General features: G+C 49.0%; 1 protein-coding gene across 3 annotated transcripts in view; it reads left to right on the forward strand.

Annotated features, from left to right (window-relative positions):
- Positions 1-23,817, forward strand: part of SFMBT2 (Scm like with four mbt domains 2) — a 194,793-nt gene that overhangs the window by 87,944 nt on the left and 83,032 nt on the right. Inside the window, exons 5-7 of one of the 3 annotated variants that reach the window (XM_047755296.1) lie at positions 6,964-7,052; positions 8,944-9,190; positions 16,436-16,533. In XM_047755296.1, the coding sequence (XP_047611252.1) occupies positions 6,964-7,052; positions 8,944-9,190; positions 16,436-16,533 (434 nt within the window). Of the gene's footprint in view, positions 1-6,960; positions 7,053-8,943; positions 9,191-16,435; positions 16,534-23,817 lie in introns of those variants that run through there. The other 2 variants (XM_047755298.1, XM_047755297.1) reach the window with 2 other exon arrangements.

The raw sequence follows: 23,817 nt of genomic DNA on the forward strand, positions 1-23,817 counted from the left end.
GCAGCCCTAAAACGCAAGGGACAAAAAAGATCACGTCTGACCCCACAATAAGCTAGTTTCAGTAAAAGATAACTTCTTGTCTCATTGCCAATATTGAGGAAAATTCCAACAATGCGTAGAAGATTAAGTAGCAAAAGCCTTTCTTTTCAAGGGGTGAATTAGGCCATTTATGCATCAATACTGACCACGGTTTAAACGATTTCAGCGTAAATGTTAACTCTTGTAATTATGTAGAACATTCTGAGGGCGTCTTTTTTTTTTTTTTTTGGTCTGTTTCAACCGAAGGTTCTCTCTGGCTCTATTTGCCTCCAGCAGTTCTTAGATAATGTCTTTGTTTGGTCTTGTTCTCCAGAGCAAAATAGTGGTAATGCTCCTTTTTGTGATTAAACAGGTATATGACACAGAAGAGAGTTCTGGAAGTTAGCCTCAAAACCTTCTCTGTTGTGTATATTCCAGGTTCTAAGGAGTGTGTGTGTGTGTGTCTGATTTTATGACGTTATTCAAAAGTTACATCTTCATCAAGGCTGTATTTGTTATGAAAGACAGAAATTCTTTTTATCTGCATGGTTGAACCCCAGTAGCATGTGGTAGGGTTCATTGTGTGTGGTAAGAGCTGATCAGTCTTGTTGAGTCAGTTTATGATCAATTCTTTTGTTTGGAGGAACCATTTAATTTGAACCCCGTATGAAAAATGAATACAGAGTCTTTCCTTTAAAAAATCTCCAAGGGAGAGAACTCTGTAGTCTTTGATTCTGAATAGTAAGGGTAAGTGCTTCCATTTATAATTCAAGGTGCTCCGTGGCCTCGTTGCTTCAGCCAAGTCTGTGTTAAAGAATCTTATCCTGAAAAGTCAGAGGCTGTCTCCTCACTTTTTGTAAAGGCCCCGTTCTCTCATGAGCTGGGAGTTGCTGTGGATTGAGCCATCTCATTTATCTCTTCTTCCTCCAGAGACCCCATTAAAATGGTAGTAAAGGAATAAAAAATACGCAAACCACCAACAAAAGAACGGAAGAGGCGCCAGTGCAGAAAAGAGATTTCACGACGTTCCTGGCGGCCTGAGGTGGATGCAGGCTTGGAAGCTGGTGGGGGCTGCTCCCCGGACACTGGGGGCTGCAGCCGAGGGGCCAGGCACCCCCTCGGGCTTGGGACTTTGGATTGGATGCTCCGTGGGGGAGAGTCACGCGGAGGCTAGAAGCAGGGCTGAATGGGATGCCTGTCGTTGCACCCCCTCCCTGGCCCTGTCCTCTGACCCCTCTGGTCCAGCCCAGGACGGAAGAGCACCTGGTCCTCACTTGGGCTCCTCTCTGACAAAAGGGACGGAACATCCTGGGAGACGCAGGGCTTTGGGAGTGAGGGACACCCCCCCCCCCCCCGCCCCGGAGCTGCCCGATGTCCGCTGAGTCAGAACCCTCTGTTCCAAGACTCGGCCTCACCTTCAGGTTTTCTCTGTCTCCAGCGTAAGTCTGATGCGTGACCGAGGACCAGCGGTCACTGTGGGAGAGCCTCTGATGTGGGCGACAAGGAAGCAGATGAGCAGCCTCCCTGCCCACCCCCAGGAATCAGGAGCCCAGGGCGCGGAAGGGAAAGTCCTCTGATTACTGGAATGAGGGCTTTTGAAGGTGGCATCTGGTAAGAAAAATGTGCCGAAGAAAGGACCAAAAGCAGCTGGAGGGCAAGAAAGTAACAGTAACACATTGAAAATACGACGGACACATGGATTCAAAGAAGGGGTTGGTTGAAATTGCCAGAAAGAAGCAAAAGTCTCCCCTGAGCTTAAACTTTAGGAGTACAGGGTTTAAAAGGCCTGCCTTTTACCCAGAGTGTGCTTGAGTGGCGTGGCCTTACCGCTCCTGGGGCTTATTCTCCGAGTTTTTTCCACGTGGGCAGAAAGGCACGCTGTCTGTCTGTTCCCTGTGGCAACAGGAAAGGAGAGATGAGTGTGTCCATCTGACCTCAGCCTGGGTCTCAGGGTTCGGGATCTGCCTCAACTCTGCCAGGCCACTTTGTGTCCCCAGCCCCCCATCCCCAACCCCCCAGACCAGTGTCTGCAGAAAACAGCATCCATGAGAAATGACGAATGAGCGGCTTGTTTCTGTTCATCTGTGCTTCATGGGGCTGGAATCCAGCAGGAGTGGTGGTTTCCCAGATTGTGAAAAATCGGGGGTCATTTTCTGCCTTGCATTTGGAACTCTTCTGACGGACAGCACTCTAAACCTCCTAAAGCAGCTGTAGGATTTTGGGGTCATCCCTAAATGTCTTAACAGAAGGAGTCAGGGTGTAGCTGGGGGAGGGTATGTGTTTCCTTTCTCTGAAACTCAAGTTCCTGCTTGCTTCCTTCAGTCAGATGTGGGTTCCTCCCTGGAAAGAAGAATGGAAATGAGCACGGTAACCGCGACTTCCAAAAAAGTAAGGTTGATGAGTTCCCTGGTGGCCTAGCAGTTAAGGATCTGCTAGGCTTGGGTTTGACTCCTGGCCCAGGGAACTTCTGCTTGCTGAGGGCATGGCCAAAAAACAGTTGAGTGTTTATATAATATTATAACTGAGTAGAACCTAGAAAACATATTCAGGGGAAGGCTGTAGAAGGGTCTTGATTTTATTCTTCTTTTGGGCTTCCAGGAGATTCTCTCTATAAATTAAAAAAGTGGGAAAATGGTTACCAAGTTGTGCATAAACTTTTACCCACTCAAAATTACATTTTAATCGTCTAATCACTGTAGTCATTTTAATCATTTCTTTTCTGCCCTAAAGTTCCCATTCGATGTACTTAGATGCCAGTAAGTTTCCCGAAATTTAGCATGTGGATCATTTGAAGAAAAACATGGAGCTCCCGCTGTGATGCAGTGGGTTAAGAACCTGACCGCAGCAGCTCAGGTCGCTGCAGAGGTGCAGGTTCGATCCCTGGCCCATGCAGTGGGTTAAAGGACCTGCTGCCATTGCCACAGCTTTGGAGTAGGTTGCAGCAGCGGCTCGGATTCAGTTCCTGGCCTGGGAACTTCCATATGCTTCAGGGTGGCCAAAAAAGAAAAAAAAATTTACAAAGTAAAAATCCCCCCGAAACAAAACAAAAACCTAAAGACAGTTGGGCAAGGACTTGGTTTCCATTGGAGAGAAACCAATCATCCTTCTCTCTCCAGCACCATCCTTGAAGAGAGGTGTTCCGTAGAAAATTACAGTTCATGGTTTAGAGACGTTTAGGTAGAAATTTACGTGGCCAGGTGGAAAAATACAGATCAACTTCTCTTGCAATGAAGTCTGAGGGCGTTTGGGCCGTTTTTACTGTAGTAGAATTTAACTGACTTGAATATTGTCGGCTGCCTGGAATCGTCCCTTTGCGGTGTGGGTAGTTTTGGGTATGGCGCGACTTGTCATGGATTTTTGCATTCGAAAATTAGAGTTTTGGGAACTAAATGTCGACTGAAACAGTTGTTCTTTTCAAGTCAGGAAAATTCCCGAGAACTGTTTTCTTTCTACGTTTTAACCTAGAGTGATGGGTGTACCCTGGTGGCTCAGGTATGTTTTCCATGCAGAGGTATTTGTCTCAATGTTCTCTGGCACACAGAAGCTGGCTTCAGAGCCTGGCGCAGAAGCACATGAATGGCAGTTTTAGGGCCTCTGGAGCCCAGGGCTCCGAAGGTACAGAATTGCCAGCTTCTCCTGCTGTGACCGCGACCGCGAAGTTTCTTCGTAGGACGCGCCTGCATTTCACACATTCTAAGTTAAACGTTGGGAGTTCCCATCGTGGTGCAGCGGAAACGAATCCGACTAGGAACCATGAGGTTGTGGGATCGATCCCTGGCCTCGCTCAGTGGGTTAGGGATCCGACGTTGCCCTGAGCTGTGGTGTAGGTCGTAGACGCTGCTCGGATCCCTCGTTGCTGTGGCTGTGGTGTAGGCCGGTGGCTGCAGCTTCGATTCGACCCCTAGCCTGGGAACCTCCATGTGCTGCAGGTGCGGCGCTAAAAAGACAAAAAGACCCCAAAATTAATTAATTAATTAATCAATTAGTCATTAACATTGATTATACGGATGTTAGAAACACCTCTTGAAGGTTAAGCTTTCTCCTCGTGGTGGATGCAGACATAAATTCTGCCAGTCGAAGAACCCCGCTTTCCCTCCACGTGCTCATCGTCATTCGTCTGCCGTGAAGAGTGAGGTGCTTGCATGTTTATTGGGTGCTGATTAGGACAAGATTTTGTCCTAATCTTGAAACTTTTTGGGGCAGTCATTGTCGTCGTCTCTCTAGCATGCCTGCAGTTGAAGTGATCTCTTGCTCTGTGTGCAAAGCGCTTTGAGAATCATAGCTGCGAGTGGAAAGACTCCTTATATGATGGGCATCTGCAAACTTGAGTTTGCGGCTGGCTCTGTGCTTTTCTTTCCTCTGAACTTGGGCGGAAGGAAGTTTGTTGAGAGCGACCACCCCATAGCATTGAATATACATTTGGGTTAACTTGCCTTGAATTCTCTTGCTTTCGGCCTTCTCAGTTACCTCGGGCATACATACGGGAGAGCTGTTCTAGTCTGCTTGTGCTGTTGTAGCAAAAATACCGCAGACTTGGTGTCTGGTCAATGATGGAAATGCATTTCTCAGGGTCTGGAGGCGGGGAGTCCAAGATCAAGGGGTCAGTAAAGATTCAGGGTCTGGTTTATAGACCTCGTCTTGTCACCCTGTCCTCACCGGGCATTACAGGCTTAGGGAACTCTTGGGCGTCTTCTTTGGGGGCCTCGCCCTCGCCATCTGGAAGTTCCATGGCCAGAGATCGAACCCCACAGCAGGGACAGCCCTGGATCCTTAACCCGATCGGCCATTTGGGAACTCCTCAAGGGTCTCTTTTCAGGACGTTAATCCGGTCGTGAGGCTTCAACTATCAGGACCTCATCCCTTCCCAAAGGCCCCACCTCCTGACACCATCACATTGGGAGTTAGGATTCGACAGGTGAATTTGGGGGGGGGGCACGCACATGCAGTCGGTGACCAGGGCTGATTTGGAAATGAATACGTAGCTTTGAGACATGATCGCTGCCCTTGCTAATGATGGAAGAGAGCCCAGTCACACAGCTTTTGGCCCAAATACATGCCCTTCCTTCTGTGTCTATGTGTATAAAGCGAGGAAGGTGGGTTTTATTTGAGGGGGGAAAAAAAAAACCCTAGTGGTAAAAGATGTTGAAGGAGTGAGTTGCTTTCTGCAAAGTGGGGGTTGTTTCAGCTTTGCCCGTATCCCTTTCATTTTGCTTGAGTCCTTTCCATTTGGACTTTCCTCTGGGTCTGAGAATCAGTCGTGGGTGACAGCGGGGACGGTGACGGAGACGCAGGTGAGTGAGGGATTAAGTAGCAGGTTGCCGCCCATGGTCCCCTTCTGCTGGCAGTTTTCCCAAAGCACGTGGAACGTTTCAGCCTGCGGTTTAAGGGACTCAGTAACGCATATCCCTTCAGAGGTTGTAATGGTGAATGTACATTTGTAACAGGACGAGAGCTGTAGTTTGTTCATTGCAGAGGGGGGCCAGGTATGGTTATCCTTTCCTGACCCGTGCATCTTCTTTCACGCGTATAACATCCCACAGGCAAAATGTTGTAGCACCAGAGACAAGAGTACAAGAGAGAGGGGGTGAATGACTCAAGGTCACGGAGCCCCCGAGGGCGGAGCCCAGCTCTGAGCTCTGGTCTTCCTCACACTGCGAGCTAGCCTTTCCCATCTCCCGTACGGCCTCGTTTCCTTTAGTAATAAATAAATAATAACGCTGTTCCTTTGGGTTTGAGCTGGAGATAGTTGCATCTTGCTCTGAAAGAACCGCAGCAGTCTATGGATTGCGCAAGTCCCGAACAGAGTCCACAGGGGCTACGTCCTGAAGGTGGTACCCAGGACAGCGCTCTGCCCCCACTGCTCCTCGTGGGATGGGAGTTGGCCTCGCAGTGGGAGGATGGGAGGTAGGGCCTGGGTGCTGCTCTCCTGTGGCTGAGGTGCGTCCTGGGTGCCGTGGGAAGGCTCGGGGCCTCTCCCAGTGGGTGGATATAACCTCAGCCTGGGCACATCTGCACATTGGGGGCTGTGCCAAGAAGGTACATTTTTCTCCGGTCTTGGGCTTGAAGCACTTACACGATGCTGGCTTCCAGGATCTGGTAGTTCTTTTTTTGAAAGGGTGTCTCACGTTCAGCACTCTCCCCACTGTTTGGGGGCCTGTCATGTTTGTATGTGTGGCAGCCTCTACCTTGGTTTCTCTGCCGCTAGCTTCCTCTGTTTCCTTGTAAGCCTTTTATACTCTTTTCAGATTCTTTTTTTTTTTTTTTGGCTGGAATCGAACCCGCATTCTCACGTGTAGTAGTCGGGTTCGTAATCCACTGAGCCACAGCGGGAACTCCCATTTTCAGATTCCTTTGAGGCAGAGATTTCCTGCTTCTTAAGTGTGTGTGCTGCCTTCTCGGGCTTCCCTCCTGCCGAATGACGTCACGTGCCGGGTTCTGCGCTCAGGCCGGACCGAGGGCTCCCCGGGTTTCTCCGTCTCCCCGCTCCCTTCATCACCTGAATCAGCATCTGCTGTTCCTCTCGGCCTGAAAATCCCTTCGTCCTCTTCTCTGCTTGTGTAACAAGTCTCGTGGGTATTGCAGAGCCTGGCTGTATTTTCCTGCCTGGAAAACTTTCTTCCATCCCTTCCTCGTCTCTTTTGTCTTGGAACCGCCTCAATTTCATACCTCGTGCTCTCTGCTTTGTTGTTTACAGAAGTTTCCAGACAGATGCTAAGACTTTGGGGCCTCATACGCTTTAACTCCTTGATGCCTATGTGGCAGGTGCGAAGTCCCCCTCGCCGACAGATGTGCTGTTGCCATTTTAGTCCTTAATGTAAGGGTGGCGTCAAACATGAAGAAAAGTCGTGAAAGAAGACGTGTACAGACGGCGCTCGGACGGTCACCGTGGGTGACCCCTCCAGTGCTTTGCTGAAGTGTGTTTTCTTTTCCCCTCTGTCTCCCCAGCAATCAAAGAGAAGTACACAGACTGGACGGAATTTCTCATCCGTGATTTGACTGGTTCCCGGACGGCCCCCGCCAGCCTCCTGGAAGGTGTAGGTATTGCTGTACAGCTACTCTCTGTCTCGGCAGCACGTTACGCGGGCTCACAGCTAACGGCACCTTTGCACATATCCTTCTGCGGGCACCCGAGCACACGGACAGCAGTGTCCAGATACTGTAACCTCTGTCTTTTCCCGAATCTCTTAGATCATTGGTTTTTTATTTTTATTATTATTATTTTTTTTGCTATTTTAGGACCAGACCTGCGACACATGGAGGTTCCCAGGCTAGGGGTCGAACTGGAGCTGGAGCTGCCAGCCTACACCACAGCCACAGCAACTCGGGATCTGAGCTGAGTCTGCGACCTACGCTGCATCGCAAGGCAGTGCCAGATCCTTAACCCACTGAGCAAGGCCAGGGATTGAACCCACAGCCTCATGGTTCCCAGTCGGATTCGTCAACCACTGAGCCACGACAGGGACCCCTCTTAGATGATGGCTTCTGATGGCACTGAAAACCCTTCACCTGTGGTGAAGTGGAAAATTTGCTTTTAGGTGAACACATTTTAAAATAATACGGGGTTAGGATACCCGTCCAGGGTCTTGTATAAGACTCTGTCTTTTAGTAGCAAGTGTGCATAAAATCCTGTAGCGGAACTGTTTTGTAGAGGTCACACCTAAGCATATTTGTTCTACTCATAAATGGTTCCATTACCTATTTCCTTCTGGATGCATCACTCCAGTATTTAAACACACATGTATTAAGTAATCACTGAATTAGCCGCCCTTATGAAACAGGAGGCGAGGTGGCCAACTGTACTGAAATGTGGCGAAGGTGATTTTAAAGCCCTGAGGATAAAATAGTGTAATGTGCCATCTTGATGGTGCATTTGAAAATAATTTTATCATAAAACATTTCAATATTGATCGGCTAGGACAGCCAGAGAACTGTGCTGTCGTAAATAATTGCTGCATCACCAGAGCTCTTTGAAGAAAGCCCCCGAAAAAGGGGCACAGACCGTCCTGAGCGAGTAGGAACGCGGTGTGGATTTGGATGACGTCATTATCCTCCTCACACGAAGCATAGGTGTCCCTCCTGTGGCAAAAGATACGGCTATTTGGACACTGCTCTCTGTCACATAGTTCCTTGGTTTTGTTTGGGACGATTTTGCCTGATGTGGTTTTGTGTCTCTGCGGCTCCTTCATTGAAATCGTGTGGTTGACACATCACATCTCCCAGAGGACACATTTGTCTTACTGTGGTTGAATATTTCTTAACACAGTTGCCTACAAGGCTGGCTGAACAAACACCCTTTTCCTGTGAGAGCATATGCTGAGAAGGCGGGGCAGTCACTTTATATGTATTCTCTAAAGCGACTGCGCGTGCAGATGACACAGTAGCCTGGTATGGCTGGTTGTGGCCGTGTGTTAGCCATCCGAACTGCCATCTACCTGTGTTCATGCCTGCTCACATGACCCAGGTATGAGAGGGCCTCGACTGTGAGAGTGGGGCCATGGTCCTCAGAGCTACACGTCTGTTGATCACGGTCTAAATGGCTGCCCCGAATCCCATGTATCCGTGTGTCAGGAGAGTCAGCATTTTGCTACCACGTTTTCTAGCGCACGGCACCTTCGGCCTCACGCTGGACAAATGCAGTTTGCTCTGGGAAGGGTGATTTGTTTGGTGAGCACTTGGCCCACACAATTAGTTTCTAGTCACTTCGGGTTTTGGTACTGGTTCCAGGGGGTAAAATGTATGTGTGTGTGTGTGGGGGGGAGGGCCGGTGGGGGGCGGGGCGGGGGGGGGTGGGGGAGGGAAACACCAGACTGTTTGCCAATAGCTTGGATGATGGTGTGAAAAAAATATTATCTTCTGCTGTCATCTGTTTCCATGAGAACCTTACAATAGAGTTTAAAATAAGGAGTTTTGCTTCTGTTTAAACAGCCTCTGCGAGGGAAAGGCCCTCTAGACCTCATTACAGTTGGTTCCTTACTAGAGCTCCAGGACTCTCAAAACCCTTTTCAGTACTGGATAGTTAGTGTGATTGACAATGTTGGAGGAAGATTACGCCTTCGCTATGTGGGATTGGAGGACACTGAATCCTATGACCAGTGGTTGTTTTACTTGGATTACAGACTTCGACCCGTTGGTTGGTGTCAAGAGAATAAATACAGAATGGACCCACCTTCAGGTAAGGGCCAGCGCTCTGACTGCTGGCGTGTGTTTTAGAAGGAGATGTGGTGCTTTTCCTGGATGTATCTGGAAACTGTGCCAGCTCTGTGGGGGCTTTTACATCTGAACACGAGGAGATTAAACGTGGTAACCTCAGAACGCTCTCTGTGGCGGGGAGAACCCACGCCCTCCCGGAACGGGGTTGGCCAAACGAGAAAGCAGCGCTGGAGGCTCTGGAGAAGTTCACCTGGTTCCTTTGGAATCAGGGGTTCAGAAAGGAAAGACACAACAGATTGGGACTTGGTTATATTCTTTTTCTTGAGGAATTTCACAGTCATGCGAGTAAGTTCCTAAACCTATATCTGTCCATTCACACGTCCATCCACCCGTCCATCTCTATCCATTTCCATCCATATCCTTAACTCCATACATCCATCCACCCACCCATTCACCCACCCATCCATCCATCCACCCACCCATCCATCCAGCCACCCACCTATGCATCCATCCACCTATCCATCCATCCATCCATCCAGCCACCCACCTATGCATCCATCCACCTATCCATCCATCCATCCATCCAGCCACCCACCTATGCATCCATCCACCTATCCATCCATCCATCCATCCATCCATCCATCCACCTATCCATCCATCCATCCATCCATCCATCCATCCACCTATCCATCCATCCATCCATCCATCCATCCACCTATCCATCCATCCATCCACCCACCTATCCATCCATCCATCCATCCACCCACCCACCTATCCATCCATCCATCCATCCACCCATCCACCCATCCATCCATCCATCCATCCATCCATCCACCCATCCATCCATCCACCTATCCATCCATCCATCCATCCATCCATCCATCCATCTATCCATCCATCCACCCATCCATCCATCCTCCTATCCATCCATCTACCCATCCATCCATCTACCCATCCATCCACCTATCCATCCATCTACCCATCCATCCACCTATCCATCCATCCACCTATCCATCCATCCATCCATCCATCTATCCATCCATCCACCTATCCATCCATCCACCTATCCATCCACCTACCCATCCATCCACCTACCCATCCATCCACCTATCCATCCATCCACCTATCCATCCATCCATCCATCCATCCATCCATCCATCCATCCATCCATCTATCCATCCATCCACCTATCCATCCACCTACCCATCCATCCACCTATCCATCCATTCACCTATCCATCCATCCATCCATCCATCCACCCACCCATCCACCCATCCACCCACCCATCCACCCATCCATCCATCTACCCATCCATTCATCCATTCATCCACGCATCCATCCATCCATCCATCCATAAGTCCAACCACTCACCCATGCACCTGAGTATCCAGACTAAGAGCTTACCATTATATTTGCCCTGACCTGGAAATAGCAAAAAGAAAATCACCATGCTTTTTTCCCTGGCACATCACAGATTTTAAGTAGCTTTAAGTGCCTTGTCAAATGACTTCCCACAGACGTAACTGGGTAGAAGAGTGCGTTATGTTTCCTGACACAGCTAACTGTGCAAAAATCTCAGTGTTTACAAAATACTGGTTCTTGACTATTACTGTGTGCCAGGTGATTTCACAGCTGCTCTGGGGTTTATTTTGATTCCAAAATGGCGCTGCGTGATTGGTGTGACTCTTTCCTTTGACAGCAGAGAAAATTGGAGACTGAGTTTCAGCTACTTGTCCAAGAGCACCTGGTTTGCAGGCGGAATGTGCTCTAATTCAGATTCCCAGGCCCGTCCCCCTTCCACCCACTTCCCCCTGCTGCGCCCTGCGGGTCTTACCAACCTCGAAAGGTGGTTCAGAACAAAAACATTGGATTCTTAGGGAATTAACGATGCCGAGGAAGGAATCTTCTTTTCTTTCTGAACTTGCTGATTTTCCTTCTGGCCAATTTCATAGGACTATTGGAAGCAAAGCCCGGGCTCTTTCCTTTATGAAAATTGCCAGAGATGTGTCGCCTCCCATATGAGTTGCCAGCATTAGTCTTGAGTCCATGAAGCTGGGGAGTTACATTTCTCCTTTCCATCTGTCAAGGGCTCTAATTGAAAAAAGTCTTGGTTCTGCATGTCCTGTGTTTGCATTTGTGTTGAGTTTGACAGGTGTCTAGACCTGTAACATGGTATTTTATTAGTGTTATTGTTGTCAACGTTTTGAGAAGCAGCCAAGAAATCCATTTATACCTTGAGTAATTTGGGGATATGATGCCAAGCAAAGGGCCTGTCAAGTTTTGTAAGAAAAGATCTAGGCTCGGGTTGGCCTTGGGATTCATAACCTAGCCGGAGAAATGGACTTGGGGCAAAAAGTTGGGTGTTCACATCTTAGCCTAGGATCTAATTGCTGTATAAATTTTAAGAGGAATGTATATTTGCCCGTGTCAACATTTATAGCAAAGCAGAAGGTGACTAGTAGCTCTTAGGTTTGTGTAATGTTCCCTCCCTGTGTCATCACAGACTCGTACTCTGTGGTGAGAATGGAAAGTGTCCCCAGAGGAAGCAGGGCAATAGTTGCGTAGGAGAGCTCTCTCTCTTCCTTCAGATGATGGGATGTCTTTATGAGAAGGACAAATTGCATCGACTTGTCTTAGTAATTTTCTGGATGTGAATTGTCCATTGTACTGAGGAGTTTGTGAGAGTCCTTTGAGCAACTTCTCAGGAAGTCGTTTTGAGCGCAGAATTCTCCAGCTTTATTCAGCAGAACCACACACGGGAAGGCAGTCCTGACCCAGGTTTTACACACAGGCGCAGAACCCGATCCTTTGGGTTTTGTAACTTAATTTCAGGACCCAGTGTGACTTGTGACACGTAGATGGTAGGGCTCTTGCCTAGACTGAAATCTGGGCGTGAGTAAAATTTCCCATTTCTGGATGTTTAGAACATAAGATAGGCTCTTCCATATTTTTGCAGAAGCTAAGGAGACGAACATTTCTGAGGTTTTAAAAAAAAACTGCTCTGTCAAGATGCTTTTCTATATTGTTTCCCTTCAGAATCTTTATGGCAGCCCTTTGCCTCCCTTTTCTTTCTGTCTTAGGTCGTGTCTAGAGCCAGAAGGTTCTGAATCGCATTCAGTTGCTTCTACTTGAACTATTTCTTCCTCCTAAGAGAGTTGTTGTTTTTTGTCTTAGCTCAGGCCGCCTTATCAAAATACCCTTGATTGCGGGGGGGGGGGGGGGGGGGGGGGGTGGAGCTTGGAGCGCACAAACCCGCAGCTCTGAGGACGGACCTCGGGGAGGAGGGCGATGCCTGCTTGCATTCTGCTGGGAGCTCTCTTCCTGATTGGTAGACGGCCGCCTTCTCCCTGGCCTCTGCTTTCTCCGAGTGGGGAGCGTGTATCTATACCTGTAGCTATACCTTTCCATCTATACTGTATCTATATCTTTATATCTGTATCTAGACTATATATCTATGTATCTGTGTCTGTATGTCTTTATCTGTACTGTATGTCTATACTGTAGCTGTATATTTATGTCTGTCTGTATCTTAACCTATGCTATATATCTATATCTATACCATATCTATACTATGGCTATATCTATACTATATGTCTTTATATTATATCTATTGTATCTATATCTATATCTATAATCTATACCTATATCTAGACTATAACTGTATCTGTAACTGTATCTGTACTTATGTCTATATCTATACCGTCTATATCTGTACCTATACCTGTGTCTACACCTACACCTATACTTGTATCTGGGGGGATCAGGTGAGAGCAGGCGTCCTCTGCAGCGGCAGCTCTTCAGTGTCTCCTTGCACCAGGGCACTAACCCCATCCTGGGGCCCGACTCTCACCCCCTCATGACCCCAGCTCAATCTAGTTACTCCCAGAGGCTCCAGCTCCAAGTACCATAACAGGGAGGGTGAGGGCTTAGGGCTTTGACATAGGAATCTGGGGAGGACACAGCACATTCTGTCCGTGACACTTCCCAGCGTCTGCTAAGGACCACAGGCAAGCCTTTCCTCATGGGTCAGAGCCTGGTGGAGAAGGAGGGTGCTCACGGGTTCGTGAATCCGGGGGCCCACCCTCCAGGCCCTTGTTGGCCCGCCTGCGGGGCTGTGGATGCTGTGGTCCCCCCTCCTGCAGCGCTCACTGTGACGCGGCTGCCAGCACACACTCATTCACTTGGACTTCTGGTTCAAGATGAATCAGGACGGGTTCTAATTGCTTATGACTTCCTCAGCAACAGAAATTGACATGATACCCTCGATTAAATTGCCTGCAACACAATCATTTTAAGAAAGTGTTTTATGTTCTTCTAATGGTGCTATTTACTGTCCATAAACTTGCGGTGAAACCAAGCGCCTCTCCATTTCATGAAACACACACTTGGAATCATGACAGTGTTCTCTGCTTATTAAACTAGGCGATGTTTCGCTTCTGCAGGTGGTTGAGCAGAACGACAAAACTGCAGTTGATTTTCACCTTTTAAGGCAAGAAATATGGAGTTCCCATTGTGGCTCAGTGGTTAACGAATCCGACTAGGAACCATGAGGTTGTGGGTTCGATCCCCGGCCTTGCTTAGTGGGTTAAAGATCCAGTGTGGCCGTGAGCTGGGGTGTAGGTCGCAGACGCGGCTCAGATCTGGTGTTGCTGTGGCTGTGGCGTAGGCCAGTGGCTACAGCTCCGATTGGACCCCTAGCCTGGGAACCTCCATATGCCGTGGGTGCGGCCCTAGAAGAGACAAAAAAAAAAGAGAGAGAGAGAGAGAGAAGAAATATGCCCTGCCAGGGGGTTAAATTCCTTGTTTAGAATCCTCAGCATGAAAACAAAGACTCTTAGGACTGCAGGACAGAGATAGATAAAGTTCCCATGGAACCTCCTAGGAGGCTCCATCCATTCAGGCTGCTGTAACAGAGGACTGCAGACCATGTGGCTTATAAACAAGAGACACTGATTTCTCAGTTCTGGACGTGGAACGTCCACGGTCAAGGTGCCAAGGTGCCGGCTGATCAGAGTCTGAGGAGGCTCCTTTTCCTGGTTTGGGGTCGGCATCTTCTTGCTGTGTCCTCACCTGGAGGAGGCAGCGAGGGGGTTCCCTGGGGTCTCCAGTTTAAGGTCATTAATCCCATGATGAGGGGGCTCCACCCTTGTGACCTCATGACCTCCCAAGGGTCCCCTCCTAATGCCATCACCTGGGGTGTGTCAACATGTGAGTTTTGAGGGGTGTACAGATTCAGATCGAAGCACCAGCCTTCTTATGATGACACTTGTCTCTGCTTTGGTGGGACAGACGTGGCCTCAGGTGGACTCAGCTTTCTGGGAGATGTGACCGGTCCAGTCCTGTTCTGCCGGGTCTCAAGGGGAAGGGGCTGTGAGCATCCCTGCAGGGTCGCTGTGTTCTGAGCTGGTCTCTGACCGTGTTGGATTTCCATTGCTCCGGCCCTGAGTGATTTTCTAACCATTCTGCTCTCCCCCTCTTCTTGTCTCAGGGGCTCCCTCACAGGCAGTGGGAGTTCAGACACCCACACAAGGGACTTTTTTCCCCTCTTTCTCTCCCTGTGTGTCTGGGGACCCTTCCTTTGTCCTGTCTTTGCAATCTGCCATCCTCTCCCATGACTTCTTGTTCCTAGCCAGTGGGGGTCCAACTCCAGAACCTGCTTCCAGAACCCTGGAAACGTGGGTCTGTTTTTGTCCACCCGGGAGGTCCGGGGTCCTGGTTGCTGGTTCCTGGCTGACCCCCTCCAGATGGTGTCCTCTGGGCTCTGCTTCCTAGAACCCTGCATTGCCTTCCTCTTCCCTGGGGTCTCGATGCTGCGCCCCTGAGCGGAACCATGGGCGTGTAACTCTCCGCCCTCTCGGGATGGTTCGGAGGGCGCCGTGACCTGGGCCCTCCTCCTCCTTTGCGGGATCCCGTGAGAGGCGATGTCTCTCCCGGGACCTCCCTTCTCCCCCGCGGCAGTTGGAGGAACTGTGCGTCCATTCTCTCCCGGGGATGGATGGGGGGAAGCTCGCTGCGTTCCCCCACACATGTCTGCTAAGACCAGGGGTCACGGTCTATTTTTGTTCTGATGCAGCAATGCTAGATTGAGGAAGAGGATCCTGCAGAGGTGTAAGGGCATAAATGAAAGGCTAGAGCGGACTGTGAACACTACGCACAAGGAGAGCCCGTCCTCTCATCCATTACCCTTTGGTGTGTCTGACGATGAGCAGTGATGGGCGGTGCATTGATGCCGGGCACCTTCCCGCAGCATCTTCCGCACCCACCGCAGTTAGGATGGTCTGGAAAGACTGAATGAGCTGCTAAAACACAGGCGCGTTCACCCTCAAGGTGCGCTCAGAAGCTATGAGCATGAAAATAGATGACGGCGTGCTAAAAAGCAGACATGCGAGGAATTAAACATAGAGCCCCAAAGGCTTCGTCTTGCCTTTTAACTGTGGCTTACATTCATATTTGTATCCTAATCGTTTGTCTGAAGTAGCCTGGATTGACACAGCGAGGGTATAAACATACCTACTCCGAGTGAGTGCTGCTGCGCCTATTTTGATAAGGTCTTAAATCTGTTGAGATCAGATCGTACAATTGGCCTGCGGTTTCAGCCATCAGGAGAAACAGTGCTCAATGATTTTGTTCTTTGAATTTTGCAATCAGACCCTGTCACCTCCTTCTGTCAATTTCTGTCCTCCCAGTGCCTGGGGGCAAAACGAGGGCAAAGTGTGATGTATTAGCCACATTTCAAGAGTAAACATTAAACTTGGTTGCTAAATTTTAATCTCCCTTTTAATAATGTCCTGGTGGACGTGGACGCTTTTTAGCATATGAGCGCTCAGAGATCGCGTGAAAGATATGCTGTAATAACTGAAAACTCTAGGCAAGAGTTGTTTCTAGTTTAGAAAGCTATCGGATAGTAAGTTCTTCACCAGTGCCTGTTACTGCCCAGGTGATGTTTGGAACTTGGGGCAGTGGATGGATCCTGTGACTGATGGGATTTATACCATTAAATTAACGTGCAGAATGCCTGCAGGATGCTCCCTGCACAAGAGCCCTGCTAAGTTCATTCTTCACTTCTGATCGCGGAATCCCAAGTTGCTGTTTTAACTTTCGGGAAATCCCTTTAGCAGGTGGCCTTTTATGGCGGGCAGGGTGTCAGTTCTTACGGTCGCTGCGCCTGCTGAGTTCATAGGAAATCCCGGGGAGGAAGAATCCAAGAAGGAACCACCCGTAGAGGATCTCAGCCCTCAAACTCGTATGTGATTTGCTGTTGCTACAGAAATCTGTCCTCTGAAGACGGACTCAGAATGGAGATGTTCTCTGGAGAAATCTCTTATTGATGCCGCTAAGTGTCCTCTTCCAATGGAAGTCTTTAAGGTAAGACGCCAGGGCAGAGCCGTTTGTTTCCCGTTGTCGCGAACACACTGTGTTAAAAAGTTTCCCACCTCCGATCACCTCCCACTGGTTCAAAAGCTGCCTTGGTGGCCGGTTTTCATTTTAAATGTGTAAAACGTGAGCTGTTCGGGGTCCTCTGGCTGTGTAATCTCCACAGTTACCCGTTTTCCAAGGTAACACCTACATCCTATTCAATAGTTAACGAGGACATGGCAAGATAACCCGAGTCTTGGTAACATTTTTTTCAGGTTTACAGTCTTGTCTCCGTCATGCGGTATCATAGAAATCTTGTTGTCACCCTCTCTCGCACCTTAGTAAAGAATAAAAGGAAAATAGAGCAAGCCTAATTTTATTCTTTTCTTGGTAAAAATGATAGAAAATGAGGCTTCTCGGGATGGTTCAGTTTTTTGGATGGTGAGAAACGTGGAGTGTATCTGGTGGGTATTAGGCTTTTTTCCTAAGAGACGATGGAAGAAACTGTCCTACGGCTGACACAGGGTGCCAGGTTCTTGGCACTCTTCAAATTACGCTTAAAATGCCTGTGGTGGAGACGCCTGTCCTGGGCAGGAGGTGCCCCTTCAGGAAGAGGCGCTCATAAAACAGTGTCTTCCTCTCCGTGGTAAGCAGGTGGGAGAGTGACCCCACGTGGATCATTTCCTGGGAGACCCGCGGGGGTGGGGGGTGGGCTGACACCTGCCTGCTTTTCAGTCCCGGGGGCCGGTTCCTGCAGGGCTGGGAAGTTTCACGTGGAAAATGAAATTGAGCCACATCCACAGCAAGAGTGTAAGGCTTGGGCTGGGTGCTGGTGACCCAACCTGCACCTCAGCAGTGACCGGAGCCGCTGCAGAGATGGTGCTGAATCCTTACCTCTCTGCGCCACAGCGGGAACTCGCACGTGCTCTCCTATCCCTGCGTCTGTGATGGACACATGATAATGTATACAGTGGACATGGTAGGGTTGCTTCCCTTAATAGTTTTAAACGTACATGTCGGATCCCTTGCCCTTGAAAAAGTCAGTTTCATTTCAAAATCTATTTTAAACAGATTTACTTTGAAGTGTGTTATGCACATACATTTGAAATCTATTATATAGGTGTGAGGAGTTGACGGGTCACAGTGCAAATAAAGGTCACCCTCCGTCCCTCCTGCAGCAGGATGTGGCTGGTCCATGAGAAACCCTCGACTCGTCCTTTTCCCGTCCGCTCGCCCCGCGTGGGTGGCAGCATCCTCTCTGTTAACCACTTCCTTACCTGTCCTTGTAGCGTTACCACCTCTCTGCGTCCTTAACATTACTGAACTCACTCTTGACACCTCGCGAAGCAAGACCAGCCCTGACTGTTTCAGGAGAGGGCGTTTCCCGGCTCTCTGGAGCGGAGCTTGTCTGGACAGTGTCTGGGTACCAAGTGGGCCTCCGGTCCCACCGTTGATGGGGAATTGAGTTGGCGCAGTCCTGAGCCGTCCTTAGGGAACTGCCCTTAGGGTCGATGGCCAACCTGGAGCATGAACTCCAGGTCTCCAGCATCCCGTGGACACGGGGACAGGAGTCCGTGGCTTTCCGTGCTCTGCTTCTCTGGCCCCACGGGTCGGGACAGGCCCAGCACAGCCTTTCTGTGCAGTCACATGAACGTCTCATCTGCTGCTGCAGCGGGGCCTCCAGGGGGCACTGGGCCCTTTTTGGCGGCTCTCAGCGAGCAGGTGTCCTCACTAGTCTGGGTCCCGTTCCTGGGTCCTTTTGTCTTCCAGTTACAAAGATGATAAACCGTGGCGACGCTTCTGGGTCCTGGAAGCCTCTGCCCCGTTTCCTCCTCCTCGAGTGGCTGAAATAGTCGGGCTCCTGTCCTTGCACTTCCCTGGGAGGGAGTTTGGGTACGGAATTTTAGGTCGCTGTCATTCTGCTCCCGAATTTGGAGGTATCGCGCCGCGTTGCCTTCTCTCCCCGGCATCCTGGTTCTCTCCTTCTGCTGTTCTGAAAGGTCACAGCGATTCACCTTTGGGGACCTCTGTTTCCACCTAGAACGCAGGGAACCCCGGGCGTCAGCCACTCAGGCCTTCGATGTGGCGATGCTTCTTTTATTTTTATTTTTAAAAAAATTTTTGTTCTTCAAGGTCCAGCTGCCAGTGTTTCCTAGGAGCTGAGTGGCCAGAAGAGGGCTTCTGCTCAGAGTTCCTATGTTCCCACACCCACAGGCCAGGGACCATCTGTCAGATCGTTTCAGAGGACTCCGGACGAGGCCAGGGGATGCCTGGGTCTAACTGCTTCCCACACAGGTCCCCACGCTTCCTAGGTTATCACGTCCCACTCACCCCCAGTTTCAGAAACACCTACTTCTGAGCCTCCTGGAGGTTCTACTCTCTGCCTTGGTCAGCGTCTCAGCTTTTCTGCAGGAGGCCTGGGGTTAGGGTCTGTTGAGCATGTTACACTAGTTACTTCTGGAGTTCCCAGTGTGGCTCAGCAGGTTAAGAACCTGACTCGTCTCCATGAGGAGGATGCAGGTTCCATCCCTGGCCTTACTCAGTGGGTTAAAGAACCAGGGTTGCTGCAAGTTGCAGTGTAAGTTGCAGAGGTGGCTCAGATATGGCATTGTTGTGGGCTGTAGGATCGGCCAGCAGCTGTAGCTCCGATTCAGCCCTTGGCCCAGGAACTTCCATATGCCACAGTGTGGCTGTTAAAAAAAAAAAAAAAAGTTACTTCTTGCTCATCCACATTTTAGCTTCTAGTCTTTAGTTACTGTTTGAGTGGGTTTGTGTCCTCAAAACACTTGACTGTGATTTTGGTTAGAGTTGAGGAGGAAGTTACTGTGAGGAAAAGAATGTAGATATATGTGCAACTGGGTCACTTTGCTCTATAGCAGAAATTGACACAACATTGGAAATCAACTACAATAAAACAATTAAAAAATAGTTTAGGAGGAAGTGAAATTAGTGTGGGGCTTTCGTCTGCCATCTTCATCTGCTGCTCCCGTTTTAAAAGGCTTGGATCTGGGACTGCAAGGGGGGAGCCCCCCACATCCTTCCAGGAGCTGGGACTGCAGGGGGGAGCCCCCCGCATCCTTCCAGGACGCGTCTCTCTGGCACGACCACCGCGTGTCCCCCGTTCAGGCTGACGCTGTGCTGTGCCCCTCTGTTCCCCGGGCACCCCTCCCCTGCCCACTGGCCATTTGCCTGGTCTACAGATATAACCTCTGTATCAGTTTTGCTGCTTTTGTTAAACTCCTGTTCATCTTTCCACTGCAATCAAAATCCTTCCCTGGACTTCGGCCTCTGACCCCAGCTCAGTGATCCTGAGCCCTATTAAGGGCTCCTCTGTTCTGCCTGGTCGCCTGGGTCACAGTTAGACTTTGTCCTTTGTGCCGTTCCTGGCATAGGAACCTTCTCGTTGTGCCTCACTTTGCAGCTCCTGGAAGGCGGGGGCCATGTCTTGCCTGTGCCTTGTTCTATCCACTCAGTGACACCTGACTCCTTGGCTATGGTCATATGTGACACGTATTTCTCAAATACAGGAAGGAATTCTTGGATGTATTTAACTCATTTACTGGAAATATTTTGAGTTATCAAAGGTACAGATTAACGGAATGTGCAGACTTAGTGTTCAGAACTATGAACCTGAGACGCAAACGGCATGACCCGTAATGACCCCACCCAGTGAGGTTTAAAGGTATAATGACCTCATTCGGTAAATGTTTACTGAGCAGCTATTCTCTCGAAAATGCTGTTGGCCTGACTCTAGGCTTTCGCAGTAGTTTACATTTTCCTCCAAAATACAATGCCCTCATTCCTGCATGTTAATATTTTTCTATTTAGATTTCTGCCTGTTATTTTTATGGAGTACTTGAGAATTACCCTCCTCCTCAGCGTTGTGTTTATAATTACTAGCTGCTTTAAGAGCAGATACTGAGTATTTCTACATCTCACGTGGCCCCGGGATTTATGGAGCAGGTGCTTAGGCCATGAAAAGTGGTTGCGTTGAAAATTCTGTGTTCTTTTAAGCTTGTGAGACCCTCTGATAAATATTTTCCTTGATTTCAATTTGATGGAAAAGAAAAAGGGGCAAATTTCCGAACCAGACTTTGGGAGTGAATATTTATGCCCTGAATTTCGAAATCTGAGCACAGCTACGGTGCTAGTTTCCCGAGGCAGTTGTAACAGCTACCCTCAAACTGGTAGCTTACCTCCGCAGACATTGGTTCTGCTCTGGTTTTGGAGGCTCGAAGGTGTCAGCAGGGCCAGGCTCCCTCTGACGCCTTGGAGGGAACAACCCCCACCCCCACTCCGAGTCTTCTCACTTCGGATGGTTGCCTGCCCCTTCACCTGTTCGCGGGTGTGGCAGCAAAGCTCGGTCACCGGCTCCGTGTTCACTGTCGCCTTTTGTCTGCGTCTGTCCCAGTGTCCTGCATGGGACTCTGGACATCCCAGGGGGGCCTGTGCTACTGCGCTGTGACTGCAGCTTCACTTGCCTGCATCCGCCACGCACCCAGCCAGGTCACACTCGCAGGCTCTGGGCGGCTGTGCCAGGCTTTAGGGGGCACCGTGCAACCCCGTCCAACCACCTTTGCTGTATGTACAGGGATGTAAAAAATCACATTGTCATTTTCTACCGAGGGACTCCGCTTCCACGGAGGTAAATTACAAGTTCAGAGACGTGGCGGGGCGGGGGGTTGGCGTGGGAAGAGGCTCCCACTGTCCCAGCCGTTGTTTCGTTCTAATAACTACAAGGAAGGAACTCGGCCTCTCGCGTTTCTAGCGGATTCAGCGAGGGGCGTTGTCCTGCAGGATCCACAGAGGGAAGTGACCCGTGTGTTTCTCTGGCATTCCCGCTGGACCATCACTGTTTCTCGGCAGGCAGACTTATTTCCGTTCCTGTCATTGCGATGCCCTGTATATCTTTGGATTCACGTGGGGTTTGTCCTGGGTGCACATTGTGGAAAACTGCCACATTATTCCCGGGCAGAGGTCACCAGCTAAGCACATCTAATGGTTGGAGATGACGGCATGGTATATTTCGGAGCAGTTCTTTTTATAATTTTACCCTTGGGAACAAATGGCCGTTTAGTGGAATGAATCTCATTAGGCTGCAGCGTTTGTCACCTTGGCGGCGTGTGACCGTATCTGCGTTGGTATCTGTGTATCCATGTCTGTAGGTGTGATCTGATTGTATTAATATGCAGAATTCCTCATCCGTCAGGAATACAGATAGTAACGGTGTAAAAGCAAGCTTATGATTAGTGTTCCTGCTGTTATTTGCTCTTGATTTGAGAGAACATTTGAATGACTTTCAGAGCCATGTTTTACTGAGAATTCTGACTTCTCTTACTTGGAAAAATGCAGCTAATTTCAAACTGTGCATTCAGAAGAAAATAATTAATGAAGTGAGTGCCCCCAAAGGGGCAGGCATTACTTTTTTTATTATTGAAAAATAAACAATGAAAAATATTTTTTCTTAAAAACCAGTCTCATTTTTAGAGACCTAATAGATTTACCAAAAGCAATCCATATATCAATATTAATTTATTTAAAAAATACGAAGTACATATTCCTGTACTGCAAATCTGCAAGGTCTCTCATGAGCTTTTTTTAAAAAAATTTATTGTGTCACTTTTGCAAGCTGTCATTTGGTTAACTTGTGACACATCCCACTATTGAATAAAGTGGAAAGCCCCTGTCTCAGTAAAAGTTTTTAACTTTTGTCTTCACCAAGGATGACTAGGGTAGGTTTCTCTCAGAGTGTGTTTTTATCTTGAAAACTGAAATTAATACAGGGCTAATTGTTTTTTGGCCAGGGATTTCTCTACTGCTTCAGTTCTCATTCGCTAAGTATTTACTAAACTATAAGGAGTGGATTTAGGGAAGAACAGTTAAGTTTTAAAAATAGAGCCAAAGTTCCCATTGAAGCTCAGGAGTAATGAATCTGATAGTATCCATGAGGACGTGGGTTCGATCCCCGGCCCCACTCAGTGAGTTAAGGATCCAGGGTTGCTGCGGGCTGTGGTGTGGTTCCCAGATATGGCTTGGGATCCTGTGTTGCTGTGACTGCGGTGTAGGCCAGCAGCTACAGTTGCCATTCGACCCCTAGCCTGGGAATTCCATAGGTTGCTGGTGCTGCCCTAGAAGGACAGAAAAATAAAAAAATTAAAAAAATATAAAAATAGGACCAAGAGAGGCTGCTCAGTAAGAGCCTAACTGTAATTAATATAGTATTTCGTGCGTCACTCACAAGCCTTCTGCAGTTACTGCTACTTTTTATTCTTTGCAATTCAGTTCTTGTACGTTGTAATCTACATTTGTGACCCCTCTTATGTGCAAATGTTAAATTATAGACGTTTCCCTGACAACTTGTTTCCACATCAAAAAGATCTACAATTAAGAAGTGGCGGTTACTGATTTTCCAGGCAACTGAAACCCAGCGTCTCTCCCTATCCGGAGCACAGATATGTAGCCCAGGAGATGCTCCGGCGTTTGAGCTCACCTCCCTCGGGAACCCCTCTTGTGACTGCAAGGAAAGGACATTATTCGGAATGTCACTAAAATCCATGCTTTGTCTTAGCCCCTAAAAGGAGTGAAATTGTTTGAAAATTTTTTTTTTTTAAGTCTGTTAACAAAAAAATTTAAAACCGGAGTTCCCTTCTTGGCGCATTGGAGACGAATCTGACTAGGAACCATGAGGTTGTGGGTTGGATCCCTAGCCTCGCTCAGTGGCTTAAGGATCCAGCATTGCCATGGGCTGTGGTGTGGGTCATGGGCTGTAGTGTGGATTGCAGATGCGGCTTGGATCCTATGTTGCTGTGGCTGTGGAGTAGGCCGGCAGCTGTAGTTCCCATTAGACTCCTAGCCTGGGAACCTCCATATGCCACAGGTGTGGCTCAAAAAAGCAAACAGCAAAAAAAAAAGTTGGGGAGTTCCCGTTGTGGCGCAGTGGTTAACGAATCCGACTAGGAACCATGAGGTTGCGGGTTCGGTCCCTGCCCTTGCTCAGTGGGTTAACGATCCGGCATTGCCGTGAGCTGTGGTGTAGGTTGCAGACGCGGCTCGGATCCCGCGTTGCTGTGGCTCTGGCGTAGGCCAGTGGCTACAGCTCCGATTCGACCCCTAGCCTGGGAACCTCCATATGCCGAGGGAGCGGCCCAAAGAAATAGCAAAAAGACAAAAAAAAAAAAGTTGGGGTTCCCGTTGGGGCACAGCAGAAATGAATCTGACCAGGAACCAGGAGGTTGCCGGTTCAATCCCTGGCCTTGCTCAGTGGGTTAAGGATCTGGCATTGCCGTGAGCTGT

Source organism: Phacochoerus africanus, chromosome 12 (genome assembly GCF_016906955.1).
Source record: "Phacochoerus africanus isolate WHEZ1 chromosome 12, ROS_Pafr_v1, whole genome shotgun sequence".
In the NCBI taxonomy this organism is placed as follows: Eukaryota; Metazoa; Chordata; class Mammalia; order Artiodactyla; family Suidae; genus Phacochoerus; species Phacochoerus africanus.